The following is a 20,988-nucleotide window of genomic DNA, read 5'->3' as shown; positions in this document are numbered from 1 at the left end:
GTTAGCTGCTTTCCAAATTTCTGGCAGTTCCCCTGTTGCCAGCGATTTGTTATACACCATGGAGAGCGGGAGGCACAGTTCTTCTGCTCCTTCCTTTAGTATCCAAGGGGAGATTCCATCTGGGCCTATAGCCTTTGTCACATCCAATTCTAGTAAACACTTCCTTACTTCCCCGCTGGTAATCTCAAACTCTTCCAGTGGTTCCTGGTTAGCTATTCCCTCTCTTATCTCTGGGATTTCTCCTTGCTCTAAGGTGAAGACCTCTTGGAATTTCTTATTCAGTTCCTCACACACTTCCTTGTCGTTTGTAGTGAATCCTTCTGCCCCTAACCTTAATTTCATAACCTGTTCCTTTACTGTTGTTTTTCTCCTACTGTGGCTATGCAGCAATTTAGGCTGAGTCTTTGCCTTGCTTGCGATGTCATTTTCGTATTGTCTTTCTGCCTCTCTTCTCATCCTAACATATTCATTCCTGGCATTCTGGTATCTTTCTCTGCTCTCCAGTGTCCTGTTATTCCTATAGTTTCTCCATGCCCTTTTACTTTGCTGCTTAGCTAGCCTACATCTCTGATTAAACCATGGGTTTCTCATCTTCATTTCACTGTTTTCCTTTTGGACTGGGACAAACTTGTTTGCTGCATCCCTGCATTTTTGCGTGATGTATTCCATCATATCTTGGGCCATCTTTTCCCTGAGCTCTGTTTCCCATGCTATATCTGCTAGGCATTTTCTTATCTCCTCATAGTTTCCCTTTCGGTATGCTAACCTTTTGGTTTCGGTATCCCTTCTCGAGTTCAATAACCCTTCTTCAATCAGGTACTCAAACACCAATACACTGTGGTCGCTCATTCCTACTGGGTCCTCAAAACTGATTTCTCTTATGTCAGAGTCGTTCAGGGTGAAAACCAGGTCGAGTCTCGCTGGTTCGTCATTTCCTCTCATCCTTGTGGGTTCACTGACATGCTGGGTTAAGAAGTTTCTAGTCGCCACCTCCAGTAGTTTGACTCTCCACGTATCCTCGCCTCCATGCGGTTCCTTGTTCTCCCAATCAATCCTGCCGTGATTGAAGTCCCCCATGATGAGCAGGTGGGATCTATTTCTACAGGCAGAAGTATGTATGTATGTATGTAGTACCTAGTAGCCACCATGGAGTTTCACCATGGGTTCTGAGAGAATGTGCAGTTGAGCTTAGCATACCACTTAGGCTGATTTTTCAGACATCCTTGTGTACAGGAGTCGTAGCAGATGTTTGGAAACAGGCTAACATAGTTCCAATCTACAAAAGTGGCAGCAGGGAAGACCCCCTCAATTATAGACCTGTATCATTGACTAGTGTAATAGTGAAAGTATTGGAAAAACTAATCAAAACTAAATGGGTAGAACACCTGGAGAGAAATATAATATCAGACAGACAGTATGGTTTTCGATCTGGAAGATCCTGTGTATCGAATTTCCTCAGTTTCTATGATCGAGCCACAGAGATTTTACAGGAAAGAGATGGTTGAGAGTGAGCGAGAACGAACGAACGAACGCCTTAGCAATAGGAAGCTGAGAGTTACAGTGTTACGGTGAGACTTGGATTGGCGTGAAGTCACCAGTGGAGTCCCACAGGGCTCTGTACTCGGTCCTATCTTGTTTCTGGTATACGTAAATGATCTCCCGGAGGGTATATATTCATTTCTCTCAATGGAGGACAGAAGAAAATGTATATGTGCTGGCTAGTATTGTAAATGTGTGGCCATGTCTGTGGTACAAAATAATAATAAAAAAAAATTTCAATGTTTGCTGACGATGCCAAAATTATGAGAAGGATTAAGACAGAGGAGGACTGCTTGAGGCTTCTAGAAGACCTAGACAAGCTGAAGGAATGGTCGAATAAATGGTTGTTAGAGTTTAACCCAAGCAAATGTAATGTAATGAAGATAGGCATAGGGGAGCAGGAGGCCAGATACTAGGTATCATCTGGGAGATGAAATTCTTCAAGAGTCAGAGAGAGTAAAAGACTTGGGGGTTGACATCACGTCAGACCTGTCCCCTGCAGCCCATATCAAGAGGATAACATCAGCAGCATATGCCAGGCTAGCCAACATAAGAACGGCATTCAGAAACTTGTGTAAGGAATCATTCAGAACTTTGTATACAGTACCACATATGTTAGGCCAATCCTGGAGTATGCAGCCCCAGCATGGAGTCCATATCTAGTCAAGCATAAGACCAAACTGGAAAAGGTTCAAAGGTTTGCCACCAGACTACCCGAGCCGAGAGGTAGGAGCTACAAGGAGAGGCTACATGAATTAAACCTCACTTCGCTGGAAGACAGAAGAGTAAGGGGGGGACATGATCACCACATTCAAGGTTCTCAAGGGAATTGATAGGGTAGATAAAGACAGGCTATTTAAAACAAGGGGCACACGCACTAGACACAGGTGGAAACTGAGTGCCCAAATGAGTCACAGAAATATTAGAAAGAACTTTTTTAGTGTCAGAGTGGTTGACAAATGTTGGAAGTGATGTGGTGGAGGCTGACTCCATACACAGTTTCAAGTGTAGATATGATAGAGCCCTGTAGGCTCAGGAACCTGTTCATAAAAGGTGCAAAGACATGCTACGAAGTGGCTCCCAGAACTGAAGGGCAAGAGCTACGAGGAGAGGTTGGAAGCATTAAACATGCCAAAACTAGAAGACAGAAGAAAAAGAGGTGATATGATCACTACATACAAAATAGTAACAGGAATTGATAAAATCGACAGGGAAGATTTCCTGAGACCTGGCACTTCAAGAACAAGAGGTCATAGATTTAAACTAGCTAAACACAGATGCCGAAGAAATATAAGAAAATTCACCTTCGCAAATAGAGTGGTAGACGGTTGGAACAAGTTAAGTGAGAAGGTGGTGGAGGCCAAGACCGTCAGTAGTTTCAAAGCGTTGTATGACAGAGAGTGCTGGGAAGACGGGACACCACGAGCGTAGCTCTCATCCTGTAACTACACTTAGGTAATTACCTATTGATTGACGGTTGAGAGGCGGGACCAAAGAGCCTGAGCTCAACCCCTGCAAGCACAATTAGGTGAGTACACACAGACGCACGCACACGCACGCTAGCAACTTTATCCCATGGGGGGTAGCTTTATCTAAAATTTTCTCATGCCTTAGGCCCTACTCCTTGGATTGGTATTAGCAAAGAAAGCTGATATACAGTAATTTAATGCAGCGATATGACAGGAAAATGAAGGATGGGCATATTGCATTTTCCTAGATTACCAAAATGCATTTAAATTGGCTCTTTTCCAATGGCCCGTGCAAAAAGAGTAAAGATATACTGGAGTGACTTTAAATATACTAATGAGTAGTAAACACAGTCAAGGTATTGGTATCGTACTGGAGAGATCTACCACATCACCCACTCTTATTTTCTCCTGTGTGTCTGTATTTGAATATATTATGTAAATGGGTGAATTTTTTGTTATAGAATACTGTATTAATAATTGTTTGCATTGTGAAATATGCCAAAAAATGTTTCTGGTGAAGATGTTCCTCATTCTTCTTTGACTGAAACATATCTAGTTATAAAATTTTGTATTAGATGTTGCACTGTATACATTATATTTATCACAGTAGTCTTCACCAGTCATCTGTGCTTGTTTTCCATTCAGTTGCTTATTATTTTAAGTTTCAAAACTAGTCTAACTTCACAGGATAAAGATCGTGGCGGAGAAGCTCGTATCAGATGGAGAAGTGAGAATGGGAGCAGTGGCAGCGGTACTCCTGAGCATGATGCTTCTGAGGTATGAGCTAAATCATTGAAAATATAGGTGACATTTCTCACATAGCAGTGGTATCATTAGCCCTTGGTTAGTTTTCCATGTTTCTAGTGCATATCACTGGATTGATAGTACTTCATGTATCATTATGGTTTCCCATTGTTGAGGAGAGGAAGCCTGGTGGACTTACTGAGATCCCCAGGCCAACAACTGACCTTTCCCAGGATGCAACCCACAAATGTTGTGAAACTCCTGGGTATTTATTTACTGCTAGGTGAACAGACCCATTAGATATAAGGAAATGTGCTAAAAAATTTCACCCTGCCTGGGAATTGAATTGGTCCAATCAGTTTAGAGCCAACTGCGCTATTCATTCATAAATTGCAGTACAGTGAATTGATGCATTTGTGACTATAAGTATATTATTGTATGCAGAAAACATAAGTACAATAGTACATTTGTTGATCAGATAAATTTATTCCAGGCCTTATCCACTTTGCATATGTATTTTGTTTATATTTTTATTGCTGTAGCTTATTGGATATACAGTAGTATTTTTTCATATTACATAACTTGTGTGTTATTGTTAATTGGTGTTCAACCACTCACTTGTTTATAAAGGTAAATTGAAAAAATTTATTTTTCTCTGTCAGGAGAGGAGCTACACTCCCCCTATGCACACAGACCTTCGAGTAGCATCAAGACGATGTCAGGGATCCTCTGACGATGGTGATTCGTCAAGATCCCTGTCTCTCACTCCCCCAAGACGTCCCGCTTCACCACATACACGTAATAATATAAATGATAGAAATAATCAGCAAAGCCCTCCGGATTCCTCAAGAGTACCTCTGTTGCCTCACAGATTGGGGAATGCTTCTCCTTCAGCATCACCACCAAGCCCTCCCATTCAACCTACCTCATCAGTCCCTTCACTTCCAAGATCACCGGGTACTCCTCCAATGTCAAGATCGAGTTGTATTCCTCCAAGATCCCCAAGTTCTCCTAACCCTCTTAAGTCCCCAGGATCTTCATCCATAACATATCCTTCCTTATCCTTTTCTTACCCAGGGCACCCTGAAAACACTACTGCTACTAGAATATGTTCCACTTCATCACCACCCTTTCCTCCAAGACCTCATGAAACATCTCTCAGACCTAATTCTCCAACTCATTCATTATCACCTGAATCCCCATGGTTCCTCAGATCCCCAGGAACTCCACCACCCCCTCCAAGATCACCGGAAATTCCTCCACTTCCACCAAAGTCTCCTGAAACTCCTCCCCTTCCTCCGGGGTCTCCTGAAAGCCCACCACCACCTCCAGTATCAAGAGAAAGTTCCCACAGACTAGAAGAAACTAATTCCAATTCATATAGTTGTGAAGGAAGAGGTTTAGGAACTTTGGAAGATACCCCACCTCTTCCTCCCGTGTCTCCTGGTACTCCTCCACCTCTGCCACTACCCTCAGAAACCCCACCACTACCACCTACATCCCCAGGAACCCCTCCACCACCTCATATGTCTCCTCAAAGCCCCATATGTCGAAATTCATTTAATCATTCTCCTCCATTTAAAAATCTCCTTCCTTCATTGTCACCAAGAGCATTTTCACCATCACATACAGAATCTCATGAAAACTGTGCCAATCCTGTTTTAAATTCAGATTCATGCTTTAGGGATAGTATGCTTCATGAGGACAACTCAGAAAGAGATACGCCATCACCATTACCTGATTGTACTTTTGAATGTCCTAAATCCCCGTCACCTCAGTTCGGTTCTCCATCATCATCACGTTCACCCTCTCCATCGCCAATCCCAGTTGCAAGACCAAGAAGTCCACTCCAATCTATAGCACCCCTGCAGCAATCAATTAGAGTAGTTGCCCCTCCAAGTCCACCACCTGTTCCACTAAAAGCAGAAATGTTATCACCTAGGGTGCCTGTTCCTGACATTCTTTCACCAACTAATTCAGTTAAAACAGATATAATGTCTCCACCCCACCAAAGTCCACACCAAGGTATTCTTTCCCCAACACATCCCACTAGAGCCAAGCTAGTATCACCTGTTTCTTCTGTATGTCCGAAATCCCCGAAAGTTAGAAGTCCACCAAGAACACGTCCGAGAAGTCCTATGGATTTACCAGTTCCAAGGTGGAAACCAGATCCAATTATAAGACAAAAAAGGGCATCAGAGTCAAGAACATCTGTATCTTCTATTTCTTCTGTGTCATCTGTTACAGAAGTCATTGTTGCAGTAACCCCAAGACCAGTTACAATTCCTCCTACAGCAGAAAAGCTGCGCAGATTCAGTGAAGAGGAGGGCCTTGACTTAAGGGAAAGATCTGCTAGTGGAGAGGGGCATGATACGGCAGAGAGTGGTTTTGATGAGGGGAGTGATTTGTCTCCTGATCACAAGCCAGAAGCCTCTCTTAAAGGTGAACCTCTTGATGTGGATTCAAGATCTCAAGATATAATCGAAGGGGAGGGAACGAAAAAGGAGGATTGTGCAAAAATAAATTCTGAAATCATACCAAAGCTGGACTTCAAAAGTGAAGTATTGGACGAACTTTGTAAATTTGCTGAAGAGGGTGATACATCAATTTACACAGGTCCACAAGGAAAGACAATCAAAATGGAGGATGAGCAGGATATCAAAGTCCCCAAGGATGAAGATCAAATACCATCGCTGACAAAAGGGGAATCATATATTAAAACCACCACCTTACGAAAACCTCCAACTTCATCCAAGAAAACGGAATCGCCAAAGAGTTTAGAGCAGTCAGCCACACCAAAGAAAGAGGAAGTTGAATCCCCTGTCAATTACCCTAGTCTATCAAGTGTCAAGGAGGATACTAATAATATGCCAAAGAGAACAATAAGTTTTATGAAAGAAAAAGAGGCTAAAGTGGATGACAAAGTAGTGACACCTGTGGACTCGATAAAACTTCCGGTTAATGGGACCAAAGTTTCAGATTTGTTGAATAAAAATAAAATTACCGAAGTGTCTCATCCTAAAAATAATTTAGAAAAAATGACAGATGTGGTAAACCATAATGAAAAAGTTGAAAAGAGTGTTGGACAAGATTTTGAAAAATCAAAAGGTTCATGTGCACCAACACACAGACATAAATCAACTTCTGGAACATCATCATCTGGTAGTAAGAAATATGAATGTGCTAAGTGCCACAAGCGTAGTAAAATTAAACGTTACAATATAGGTGTACAGTGCCGGCGTGATAAGACGGATTCAAAATCTTCGCCACATTCATTGTCTGGATCGGCACCATGTGTGACCCAACCGTGTTTTGCTAAAGTGGATTTTGGAAGTAAACATGTATCCTTGCCAAGACCCCCATGTAATGGTAAGCCTGGCTTGGAGAAATATAAATATGGTAACTATATGCATATAGAAACATATCCTAATGGAGATGCAACCGTGGTGCACATGTATCAAGAGGAGATTGACGCTCTAAGCACTGAACAACAAGAGGAATTGGCAACTGAATTTCTAGAGGTAAGAAAGGTGTTTATATTTTACATTTGTTACTAGTGACTGATGTAAATACACACATGGTTAAACATTTGATTCATTATTCATATTTGCATTAAAATTAAAGCTTTTAATCCTTTTGTCTTAAATGATCTTATCACCAAAGAGTAATTTTGTTGTAGTATCTCATCTTGTATTTTTTTTTTTTTTATCTAATACAGTTTGTCTTTGCATCTTTTGTCCTTACAAATTTTAATATTTCTTTTACTTGCTCTATTGAACTTACCCATTCCCTTCTTAATCTTGCTCATCAAAGATTTTGCCGTTTCTAATTCTGTTTCAGCAATTATATATTAGCACCAACTCACATTCTAATTTCCTCAGGATTCACAGGTTGGACAAGATGTTTTTGTTAGATTAGGGATTAAACCTCTCTGTCCTTGCAAAATATTTTTGTTAGATTAGGAAATATAATGTATTAACACTTTCGTGCTCCCGGCAATCGAGAAAAAAACTTGCCCCTTGTGCGCGCGGTGTTTCAGGCGATCGAGTGGCAACACTGAAAAGTGTATACTCTTTTTCACTGTCCTGACCTTAATTTTCGATGTACGTATTTCATTTTTGTAGCAATGTGTTCGCAATAGAATGTTCTAGAAGAACATATGTATAAAATGTCACCAAAGCATGAGTTAGACCAGCACCAAATAAAGAACTACGTCGATCACTAGCTGTGAGCACCAAACAGCGACGAAATGTTTCTACTCTTTTTCAGGGTTGTCAACTCCACACTTCTCCTACAGCATTAAATTTGGTATCACTGAGATTGCAATAAAATTCCCTATGCGGACATATGCACATAAATGTAGAATCATAGTCGCGGCCCACCCGCAAGAGTATGGGAAGTGGCCTAAGTGTTACCCGTTACCGTACACTTGACGCCACATCGGCAAGACCCCTATTGAAAAGTGTATACTCTTTAGACTGTTCTGACCTTAATTTTCGATGTATGTATTTAATTTTTGTAGCAATGTGTTCGCAATAGAATGTTCTAAGAAGAACATAAGTATAAAATGTCACACAAGGATGCGTTAGACCGGCACCAAATAAAAAACTATGTCGATCACTAGCTGTGAGCGCCAAACAGTGATTTTGTTGGGATTGTACACCTTGAAAGAGAGTTGGCCACCCCATGCCATCACCATGCGACCTATTGGGGAGAACGGGAATTTCATGCGCACATTTTGAAACTATCCCTAAGTCGATCGGATAAAAAATGGATTTTATAGAAATATTTTTTCTCGTGACTTGTGAGCGAGTCAGTTACGTGGACTCAAGAGAAAAATTGGTTGCCGCTCTCGAGCGGCACGAACGCGCGAAAGTGTAGTATTGATAAAAAATACCATGGGTTATTCACCAAGGGTTGAGATGTGGCTCCACATGATTCTGGAATAAATTTTAGTTCATTTTGAGTGGGATTATTTGTTTTTATGTGGAATTTTGTTACTGAGATCTCTGTAGAGGAATTTGGCTGGATGCTATGGTTCCATCAACTTTTACTCGGTTAATACCATGGCAACTTTAAAAGTGCCTCAACATTTTTGCATTTTGGGCAAAAGAGCGCCGCGCCACCCCAAGGTGTGCCTGGCATTCCATTAGAGAGCGCAGTAATACTGAAAAGTGTAAACTCTCTTCAACTTTGTCATCTCAATTCTCGTCCTAGGTTTTCAATTTGATAACAATGTGTTCCCAATAGATTAAAGGATTAAAAGGATATAAAGTCCAGAAGCCCGGCATACCACCCGCACAAAACAGAAAGTGAGAGCGTGTTACCTGGGAGCGTGCAAGAGCAATAAAATGTGTACACTCTTTTCACTTTGGTCACCTCAATTCTCGTTCTAGGTCTTTCATTTTGGTATCATTGTGTTCGCAATAGAATAACCTACAGGAGTATATGCATATATATAAAGTCCTAAAGCTGGGTGTACCACCCACAGCAAACAGAGAAAGTGACAGCTCGTTACTCCCGTGAGCACTCGAGCAATTCACTTACCTGTGACACCTTACTTGTTGAAGGCGCTTGGCTTGATTTTCTTACCATATAAGAATCAAGTTTAGCTTGCCTTCTGTGTTCATTGGCCTGTTGTATGATCAGCTCTTTGGTTCACCTCAGGCTTCACTTCACTTGAAGTCGACCGGACCATTTTCACAATGTTGTATAACACATAACTTGTCTTTAATTGTTAGGACAACCTTCTTCCTCATAACACCTCCAGAACGATTGATGCTGCTACCAGACATAGTCTTGGCCAAAAATGTTCAAAGTTACTATGAAAATAAAAAAGTTATTTAAAAAAATAGTTCACTAATGGCGCAGCATTGTGGTATAACACGAGGGATGGGAGCACATGGGTTGATCAGGATTGGACACGTCCACTTTTGGCAGCTATGACATGTTACGTAGGCCGCCAGGAGGAAAAAACTCGCAATATTTTTGAAGGAAACTTCAGCCTGTGCAAATTGTTTTTAGGAAACTTATAAATTTGTTATTACATAATTACTAGTATTTCTTTTGTTTTTGGCTATGATGAATTGTTTTAAAATTAATGGTAGTTCCTGTACTGTAGTGTATAGGCCTCTCCACATCCCCCTTATCCTCCCAGGTGGTCACACCCAACGCTCCCCTCTCTCCTGACACCATCCACCCCCTCCTCCACCATGTGCCTCGAGCCACAGTCAGACGAGATTAATCCGGTATGGCCCGCCCCATGGCTTTCATATCCGGACAATTCAATGATTATCCGGCTGACTGTCCGGATAGTGTAACATCGGCAGCAAATTAACCGGCTCCGATTTTTTATCTGGCTAAACCAGCTTTTATCCGGCTCCCATGGCAATTTGGTCTGATATTGAGATAACTTTATCCGGTCACGATTTTGGCCGTATAAGGGCGTTTTCCGGATGTTCGAATCCCAGATAATCGAGTGGTTACAGTATATAACAAAATACAACATAATAACAGTTACTCATTATTATTTGTGTTATTATGTATTACTCAGCAATAATATGAAGGCATCAACTGCATATCCACTTTGTGGACACTTCTTACTACTATTCTTTTTTGAGTGTCGGACAGGTGCTTGCATCTCTTTATTACTGCATTATCCTTCAGTTCCAGTTATTAGGAGCTGTTCTCCTTACCAACAAAACGTTCTTATTTTTTTAAATTCGTCTCGAATCAATTTCTGAAAATATTTTGATGAAAGTTTCACGAAATCCTCACGTCAAGGATTTGGGAATAATGATGTCCGACGACCTAAGTTTAGGGAGCATAACCAAGCAATTATTGCGTCAGCCAGAAAAATGATAGGATGGATTACGAGAACCTTCAAGTCCAGAAATGTTAGTTTAGCCCAACTGACTGGTTTTCTCTGCTGTATAATTTTTCATTTGAGCATAATGGACAAATACTGTAGTATCAGCTGTAATTTTTTTTCTGGGAAGTCCCTTGTTGCTACCTGAAGCTACTATACCTATGTAGAGCCATCAATTGCGGAGTTCTTATTGGCCTACCAGGGATCACGAGTCAGAACGGTCCCCCCCCCCCCTCAAAGAGGCACAGGGAGAAGTGGCACTGAAAAATTATGTAAATTTATTTATGTCTATCACCACCAAGCTAAGGCATCCCAAAAGTCGGCAAAACAAAACAAACCACTGCTTGGTTATAAGCCAGACCACAGCCTCAAAACAGCCAAAACAACTCCCTCAATGTAAACAAATGCTTGAAAATTCATGAAATTAGCATGAGCTAGTTCGCCCCACCTTCCCTATTGTTTGTGGGGAGGAGGGAGGCAGTCCATTCAGAGGCAGACTGGGTCAGCTGGCTGCTCCACCACCAGTTCTTATACTGCAGTATTTTTCTTTTGTCTTCTCGGTTTATGGTGACCCCTTCGGTCCGATATTGTTTTCAGAAGCATTATCTGGCTTCCAGTTGCCGGGTGGGGGAGCTTTATACTATTGATCGATGCTGGGGTTTTTATTCTTCTGGTCCTGGTAGGTGCTTTGTTCATTTGCACCCGGCTCCTTCTTTTCTGGTGAAGAATGAGTTTGGTAGCTTCCAGAGGAGCCCTCTGGTGATGGATGCTTGGTTGATTCAGCAGGGGGGTGCATCATGTGCTGAGTCTGGTGGCGACTTTACGCTGTTACCTTCGTGCTATCAGTTATGCTTCGGTGGACTCCTTGTGCGTTAATCCGGCTTCCCTCGTTCCATGTTCCAGGGCTCAAGTTTCTCAGGTCATTCGCAGTGTCATAAAGTCTAGCCAGCCTGCGGTCTACCCTCGTGCCCATGATGTCTGTAAGTATGCAGCCCTTTCAGCAATTTTTGCCAATATTTTGTGGGCTGATATTTGGGCATGGTGGTTTTGACAGCCAGGTATCTTACGAACATTCCCGTTCATCAATGGCCTTGAGTGGCCTTGGGTCATGTGTCATGGCCGTTGGTCTCTTCTTCTTCTTGATACCTGTGGTGCTTCCTTCTCCCTGGTAAATGTGCTTTTCTGTGGGGAGCCCTGTCGGCTCCCAGAAGCTATGACTGATATTAGCTATATTAGTCTGGGGCTTCAGTCTTACGGAGTTTGAGCCTACCGGGGACCACTGGCCAGAACATGGTCCCATCAGAGAGATGCAGGGAGCAATGGCCTATGAAAGACTTTTGTATGAAAGTATTCATGTCAGCCATTGATAGGGGACACCCAGAGGGGACACCCATTAGACACCCAGAAAGGTAGGTGCCCCAAAACAGACTGATAGAAAAATTGCAACCTTAGACCAAACAGAGGCTAGAAACTGCTCCAAGGAAAGACAAGCTAACAAGCAACACGTCATCACACGGGTTCCATGGCTTAATCCTTCCGGAGGTTTTCTACCTCTTGGATTTTCCCTGCAGAGGTTCGGGAGGTCCTTTGTGCCTATCTCCTGCGAAACTCGGATTTTGCCTCGGTGATTGACCCGGTCTCCATTGAGTTTGGATCTTCTTTCCCGTATTGGGTGCATTATGAGGTTCCTGCGTTTTCCTAGCTAGCAGACCGCCCTTTCTTTTCGTTGGAGGCATGGCATATGTTCTGTTGTACCTGCATGCTTGAGTGGCGAGAGCTCACTACGATGTTGCCGGTTTACTTATGGGGTACATTTGAGCACCTTAACCCTTAAATGGCATGTGACGGGTTGTGGTATTGCAGCTATACTCAGCCAAGGTGGTATGGCTCTCCGTCACACAAATAAATAAAAAATGCTGCTTTGGCCCCTTGCAGTGTGTAAGCCACAGGTAGAAACAAACGAAAATCAAATAAATAAAACAATTTATTGAAATATTATGTAAATGGCACCTGAGAACACTTGGCGATCATACCCTTCAAAAGTGAACAAACATCATATATACACTGTGCAATAAACACAATAAAAATAAAGGAGTAAATACTGGTGTGATAAATACAACTACCATACCACCACATCATCCAGCACACGACGTAGGCTGGCAGCAGATGACATTGCAGGAGGCTAAGGTGATCCAAGAGCAATAAGAGAGAGACTGGCTCCCTAGGAAGGTGGTGACCTTTATATAGTCTGGCGGTAATGAATGACAGCCAGTGTCAACGCAAGGTGGTAACAACTGCTGGTAGCAAACTGCTAGTTTGCGGCTGGCGGCGGCTTTGTGTTGAGACTGTGCCAGGCTGTGCCAGGTCCTGGGGGGTACAGAGGTAGCAGGACTGATCACTCGTCTAGTGGTAGGACACATTAAAGTGATGATGTACATGTTGCCTGCATGGGTTTTTGGTAAGGGCCCAATGCAGTTAATTATTAGTTTAGAAATGGGCTCCAAAGATACAGGAATAGGGATAAGTGGTGCCTTTGGAATACTTACATTTGGTTTTCCTGCCATTTGACAGGTATGACAATTATTAACATAGGTCTTGACATCTCATGCCATGTCTGGCCAAAAATAGTCCTTTAATAGGGCATTATAAGTTTTGTTGATCCCATAATGAGACATTGGGACCATGAGCTAGCAATATAATTTCCTTTCTTAACCACTTAACTGCGCCAACCGATTATTCTCGGTCGGTGGGAACTGCGCCAACCGAGAAAACTTTTTTTTTCGTACCCATTCTAAATGTGTGCGTAGTTGGTTGTTGGTACGAAATAGAATCTTAAGACCTCTAGTGGGAGGCAGCCATCTTGGAAAAAATTCCCAGAATGCCCTAGGGCTGCTGGCTGGGTTAGTACTGAGTTGAGTAAGCATGGGTGGCGCACACGCCTCTGGCTCGCAAACACCTGTCCGACGCAGTGTTGAAAGATCGTGCGCTGTCGGTGAAATTCAAACCTTATTATTTGAAGAACATAAGGGTCATAATATTGGTGAAGCTAGGCACAATAAGGACCTAACACAAAGGTCGGATGCAAGTGATACAGCACCTATGAGGACGATACAGTGAGCATATCCAGTTGTAGCTCTGAGCGCCACCCTTGCCCACCTCTGCTATCTTCAATTTATTTAGATGATACACAGATGAATCGTTTTCTGCGTTCAGTGATGATGCATCTGATACAAGTAGCATAGATGAACAGTGTTAGCGGCTTCCATGGTGGTGTTTTCCTTAGATATTTTCAAGAATAGCTGAATCTCTTCCAGACTGATGGACACTCTTTGAGGCTGGCTGAATCTCTTCCTGTGTGGGACCTTACATAGCGATCTTTTCACGACTACCTTACAAATTGATCTTTTCCTGTAATCTTTTCAAGACTAATTTAAGTTTTACAAGTTTGGCTACATACCACCTACAGGTACTAATGCCAAGGGTGTACGTGAGTGCATTATTTGCAAGCACACAGAACAATGAAACAGGAAGCGAAAATCTATCTGTACCTGGTGCAACGAGAGCGAAGTCGCACTGTGTACCATGAACGACTTTGTTAATTATTACTCACTTCCGAAGTACTGAGTGTGTAATACAGTGTGTTATTGTGTAAATAGTGTGTGAAACTGTATATATTGTAATTTTAGTGAATTTTTAACAAGTAATATTGCGACAATGAACATTTATTGTGAACACACTACTGACACATGTATCACAGTTCCATGGAACATTATGAATGTTCTACTGTATACATATTGTAAAGGACACAAATATGCATCATATACGATAAAAAAAAATGCATTGGAAATACATAGAACAAATAATTGAAAATATATTTGTGGCATCCTCCATCTGGGGCAGCTCCAAGCAACAGCCTGGTGGACCAAACTCTCACAAGTCAAGCCTGGCCTCGGGCCGGGCTTGGGGAGTAGAAGAACTCCCAGAACCCCATCAACCAGGCAACACCCGGTGCTTGAATGGCCCGTGCGACCATGTCTGGGCGTGTCACGCACGGGCAACCAGCCCCTTATGACGTGACAGCGCACCTTGTCTGTGTCCCCACAGCCAAAGTAAGTGGAATTTGGTATTTATTTTTACACAGACATGTTCAGGGAAGGGAATTTATTATTTTACAAAGAAAAAATAAATTTTTGGGAACACTTTATTTCATGCGCACAGGGGGAATTTCACAATAAACTCGGCGCAGCACGGTGGTTAAATATGTTGGAACCACTAATTGGTTCATGTTAGCTAAATCATCCTCTGCTTTGAGTTTACTGGGCCTGTATCTACCATACAATAATTCGTTAGTGTCTATATAAAATCCTGGAATGGCATTGGTCTTAATCTGTGCTTGATAGATAAGAGGGGATAGTGACATATCAGTTTGTAACTTATGGAACTCCAATTGGTTGAGATTAGGTGGGAGGCCTCGCACATTTTGAGGGACAGCTGCTGCTACTACTTGTGGTGGTTGAGCAGCTTGAGCATGGGTAGTCACTAGAACAGGCTGGGAGATTCCTGTTGATTTTGTCATGCTTACCTCTTTTGCTGCTGCAAAAGTCATAGCGGATCATCTTCTGTGGCTGAGCCACATACCTAGGATTTGTTGCAGATGATCAAATTGGGAGAGTCTTGATGGTTGGCCAAGTCGTTGCCCAGAAGTTGAATTTCTGGCATGGGGAAAAGGTTTTCCTAAATTGCGACTTAGACCTTTCCACGAATGAAAGGACAATCCAGGTAGACTGTTGGGAGAGGGTATTGTGTAGTTAGAGTGAGGTCGGTGATTAGGACAGGTTTCTCCAGTGTAGGTGACTTGAGGTGCAGCTGTTTTTAAAGAATAGACTGCAGCAAAGCTGTATCTCTCAAGATGTGTATTGGGCCTCTTACCCTCAAAATCTCCACTGTTAACAGAGACAGTTACTGGATACAAATGTCTGTCAAATAAAGCAAGATCAGTAACAGGAACATTTACATGTAGTACAGGCTTGGTAGGCTTAGAAGGCTGAGGCTTAGGCTTAGGCTTAAGTGTAACAGCATTAGTGGTTTTACAATTTGGACTTGGACACTGGTCAATAAGGTGTCCATGGGTCCTACAGTAATGACAGTAAAGTGCATAGTTAGTGTCTTTACAACTTCCTTTAGGTGAAGCATGACTGGTCCAAAATGGTTTACTGTAACCCGAGTCAAAAGATTTATGGATTAAGCTGTAAGTATCAGCTAACTGGGCACATTTACTGAGATTCGTCTCTCCCTTATCTGCAAGATACTATAGGCATATGTGATTTGGGACTTGTCATACGAACTCTTCCATCAAGATTAAATTTATTAAGTCATTAAATGACCAGAGCAGATTCTAGCCATTTACAAAAATACCTGGTTTTGGTCTCCACATACTCCACGCAGGATTGAGACTGAGTTTTCATATAGTCCCTGAAGCGTCATCGGTAGCTCTCAATGGAAAGGAGATAGATGTCAAGGACTGCTTGCTTGAGTACATCATAGTCAGTCTGTCAGTCTGCTCGCCAGGGATTTTGTTCTTTGCCAGGTTCGGATTCCTGGTGAACTGAAGGAAGTCCCATCTGGTTCCGTTTCAGGTTCAGACTCGGCTGGGCTTTGTCTGGGATTCCCAGACAGCATCTTTGTCTTCCCTCAGGCGGTGTTGCTCCAGCTGCAGTCCCACCATCGGCTCTTTCTGAGGTGGTCCCAGGTCACTTGGCAGTTATTCGAACAGCCGTGTGGAAGTTTAAGTTTGCTGTGATCGCTTACCCGATGAGTTGCATTTGGCTGCAGCATCTGTTCTGGTTCCTTTGGGGCTGTCCCTTCGATCGTTCTCGCGATCGCTGGGTTTGTCCCCTGAGGGCCTTGTGTCGGATGCAGTGTCACATGGCCTCCTCTTTGGGCTTTTTGGGGTTCAGTGCCTTGGCGGTGTGCTGCCTCGATGTGTTCACGGATGTCTCCTCTCTCGGCTGGGGTTTTGTGACTAGTGCTCACTAGGCTGGCCAGGGAAGATGGGCTTTGTCCTTCCTTTGGGCTCGCAGCACAGTGGACACCTTCGCGGTAGACGCTTTTCAGCGGAACTGGTCGAGGTGGGGTTACCTGTACCTCTTCCCACCGTTTCAGCTGTTGCTTCGGGTTCTGGCTCAGCTCTAAGTCCTATCGGGGGATGGTTCTCCTTCTAGCCCCACGGTGGCCGGCCCAGCCTTGATTTCAGGCGCTGCTTGCTCAGTGTCCGAACCAGGAGCATTTTCCACGCCTTTGCCTATTTCAGCAGATCGGGCTAGTGAGGTACCTTGCTGGTCTGCTCAACTCTTCCACACTTCGGGTCTGACGTTTCTGAAGCGGGCGTATCACCACCTGTATGGTGAACAGGTTGTTTCTCTAATGGTGTCCCATCTGCGGTCTTCTTCTCGGCGACAGTATAAAGTGTCCTTGCGGTCTTTTCGTCACTTTCTTTCCCTGCGTAGGTTGTCTTCAGTTTTGGATCATGTCGTGTTGACTTTTCTTTCTTGACTTTTTCAGGACAGGCATCTTATGCCGAATATTGTTGCCTCGTATCATACGGCGCTGGCGGAGCCGCTCCAGCTTGCTTTCGGGGTGGATGTCACTTCAGCTCCATTTCACAGGCTTTCTTGTACGTTTTTCCACCTCCAGCCTGCTCATGTACTGCCTGAGCCAACTTGGTCTTTGGACCAGGTGCTCTCCATTCTATTTTCCCCTCGGCTTGTGGTTGCCCCTCCAGGTGCATGACTGTTTCCAGAAAGCTTTGTTCTTGTTGGCATTGGCTTCTGAGGGTCTGGTTGGGGAGCTAAGTGCTTTCCTCCGGTGCAGAGGCTTTTGCCTACTTTTCTACTTTTCTGGGTGTCTAACCCCGGTCAATGGGAGATAGGAATACTTTCATACAAGAGTGTTTCATAGGCCATTGCTCCCTGCACCTTTCTGAGAGGACCGTGTTCTGGCTAGTGGTTCCAGGTAGGCTCAAATTTTGCAAGACTGAAGCCCCAGACTAATGTAGCTAATATCAGTCAGATATCTTCTTCGAGATGGTTATTTTGAAATGATTTCGGGGCTTTAGTGTCCCCGCAGGCCCAGTCCTCGACCAGGCCTCCAACCCCAGGTAGCAGCCCGTGACAGCTGACTAACACCCGGGTACCGATTTTACTGCTAGGTAACAGGGGCATAGGGTGAAACTCTGCCCATTGTTTCTCGCCGGCGCCCGGGATCGAACCCGGGACCACAGGATCACAAGTCCAGTGTGCTGTCCGCTCGGACCGACCGGCTCCCCAGATAGCTCCAAAGAGCCTCTGGGGCTCTACCCAGAAAATGTTGTTTCATTACATTCAACCCTGGTTTTTTCTTCTCTGTAGGGTAGTTAGCTTCAGGTAGCCACAAGGGGTTCCCACCAGAAAACCAGTGTTAATTTACCTAAGCTACAGCAAATTTTACGGATTGTTAAAAATGTAACATGTTCAATAAGAGGATTGGTTGAATTGTCACCAAGCACACTGATCAATTGATGTTACTTTATGAAAGTTGTGTAGGCAAAAATGGAAAGTAACAGATTCAGGGGATAAACATAAATGGCACAACAGCATGACAGTACATCTTCAATAATGTGACCAACAGTAATGAGTTAATTGATAATTATCAAATGGTGACTCACTGCATTACTGTACAGCATTTGTGAGGAAAATGGGATCTGGTGTCAGAAATTAAATTTCACCATGCACATGTAAGTGACTTGTAGCCTGCATCTCTAAAAAGAAACATTCAACACTGAAATACAGTATAAAGATTTTGCCTCATAGTTACCTAAGTATAGTTACAGGATGAGAGCTACGCTTGGGGTGTCCCGTCTTCCCAGTACTCTTTGTCGTATAACGCTTTGAAATTACTGACGGTTTTAGCCTCCACCACCTTCTCACTTACCTTGTTCCGAACTGTCAACCTATTTTGTTTGCAAAAGAAAACTTTCTAATATTTTTTGGCACCTTTGTTTCCTCATCTTGAATCTGTGTTCTCTTGTTCTTGAAGTTACTGGTTTCATAAATTCCTCTCTGTTAAGTTGTGAATTCCTGTTAGTATTTTGTAAGGGGTGATTATGTTACAGTACCTCTATTTCTTTTATCGGCTTGTTTTGGCATATTTAGCGCCCCCCCCCCCCCCAGTTCTCTCTTCGTAACTCTTATTTTTTAAATTCTGGAAGCCATTTTGTGGCATGCCTTTGCACCTTTCCAGTTTATTTATGTACTTCTTGAGATATGGGCACCATACAACTGCTGCATATTCCAATTTTTGTCTCACAAAATTCATGAATAGCTACTTTAGCATTTCTACATCCATGTGCATGTAATTAAAAGCAAGTCTGAAGTTGGAAAGCGACGCGTACGCTCCTCTCACAATGTTCTTTGTGTGTTCCTCTGGCGACAGTTTACTATCCAAAATCATCCCCAGGTCTCGTTATTAATTAGTTTTATTTTAATTCCTTTCCACATAATTTGTAAGTTGTGTGTGGTTTATTTTCTCTCATTCCACATTTCTTAACATGTCATTTATTCACACTGAATTTCATTTGTCACTTTGCTCCAAGCCCTTATATCAATTTGAAGGGCATGACAATCGTCTGCGTTTTCTATCTTCCTCAGTATCTTAGCATCATCCGCAAACATGGTCATATAGTTCTGTACTCCTTCTGGTAGATCATTTATGTAGACGATGAACATTACTGGTGCATGAACTGAACCCTCGTATAAGCACTAATAGGCTAGCATTGTTACCCACAATCACTACCAATTTAAACACCCACTTACCACTTCCCCCACTCACACACCTTGCCCTCTCATTTACTCACTCCCAAACCTTCAAGACAACCCAAACTCCAGTCAAGCTTCAATTTATTGGGAGAGATAGGAAATAATTGTATTTTATTAATACCTGTACTGTACTGTATTTCAATTTGTTTGTATTTTTAGATTATCAGAGTTAGACTTTATTAGAATATTTTATGATAATGTTTGTGCAGTATTGTGATAAATCTGTAGTCTTGAGCCACATATACCTCTTGGTACAAAAAATATATCTACTAATAACCCAACCCACACACATGAAATGAAATGAAATGAGAAGGACAGACTATTTTAGTCCGTCCTGGATCCTTATCAAGTCGTGACAGAAAGGGTCTAGGACTGACCGAAATGTCATCACTTTCATTACATTTCATACATGTGGAGATGATGAGTCACAATAATGTGTCTGAAGAAATGATGACCAAACCACACACCAGAAGATGAGACGACAACGTTTTGGTCCGTCCTGGACTCGATAATGATCCAGGACGGACCAAAACATCATTGTCTCCTCATCTTCTGGTGTGTGGTTTCGGTCTTCATGTATGTGGGTTGGGATACTTGTTTGACCTTCATTATGGTGAGGTATTCTCTGCATAGACCTACAGTTATTAATAAGTTAACTTGTGCATTCCTATGCTCTTTGTTGGTGTTTTTCATTCATGCAATATTTTAATATATACCTTTCTGATTTAGGTTGTGTTTTCTGAAGATGACAGTGGCTATGCCCACCACGTTTGTGGAATTGTCCACAATGCTGCCAGATACATGCCAGACCTGCTCGATTATATGGCTGAGTATCATCCCAACCTCATTGTGAAGGCTGGGGTTATAGGGCACATTGGCAGAAATTCAGACCTAGAGACATACACAATGGAAAAATACAAGGCTGAGGTATGTTGTATGTAATATTTCAAGTTTCACTTGCAGATATTACTGTAATGTAGGATATTTAAGCACTTTAATCCATAATGTGTATTTTCCATTGTTAAATACTGTACTGTCTTATCACTCACCTATCCGGAATATATGGGAAGGACCCCTCACCAGATAAGCAGAATTCTTATAGGGAAAGTCCAAAAATTACCATACAGTATTTGCAATTTTTTATACCACAACCAACATAATTTGAATCTCCACACACTAAATAAAAAGCATAATTTAAAAGAGAAAGTTCAGTTTACCTTGTAGTTTGTTTTGTTTGATATTATAGATCTTTAAATGTGTAGTTCTTGAAAATTTACGTAACCTAACCTTCTGTTATCCTGATTTCTGCCTGGATACGGAGAAGTTTTGCCAGAAAATTTATCCGGATTTGACTTGGACTCTGTGCCAGTCTGTGGTATCTGGCCGAACCTCCAGTTATCTGGATTACTATCTGGATTTTGTGAAGTTTTGCCAGAAAATTATCTGGATGCATTTTTTGTTGGATAACCCAAATATCCAGTTAAGTGGAATCCAGATAAGTGAGCTCATACAGTAG

At 42.5% G+C, this 20,988-nt stretch overlaps 1 protein-coding gene across 2 annotated transcripts in view; it reads left to right on the top strand.

Annotated features, from left to right (window-relative positions):
- LOC123757978 (lysine-specific demethylase 9) overlaps positions 1-20,988 on the top strand; it is a 125,943-nt gene that overhangs the window by 76,744 nt on the left and 28,211 nt on the right. For both annotated transcript variants that reach the window (XM_045742046.2, XM_045742044.2), the window contains exons 3-5: positions 3,696-3,785; positions 4,415-7,273; positions 20,202-20,399. In XM_045742046.2, coding sequence (XP_045598002.2) covers positions 4,436-7,273; positions 20,202-20,399 — 3,036 coding nt within the window. In that variant the 5' untranslated portion in view covers positions 3,696-3,785; positions 4,415-4,435. The remainder of the gene's footprint in view (positions 1-3,695; positions 3,786-4,414; positions 7,274-20,201; positions 20,400-20,988) is intronic.

The sequence above is a fragment of the Procambarus clarkii genome, chromosome 40 (assembly GCF_040958095.1).
Source record: "Procambarus clarkii isolate CNS0578487 chromosome 40, FALCON_Pclarkii_2.0, whole genome shotgun sequence".
Taxonomy (NCBI): Eukaryota; Metazoa; Arthropoda; class Malacostraca; order Decapoda; family Cambaridae; genus Procambarus; species Procambarus clarkii.
This window is presented reverse-complemented; position numbering and strand designations above follow the sequence as displayed.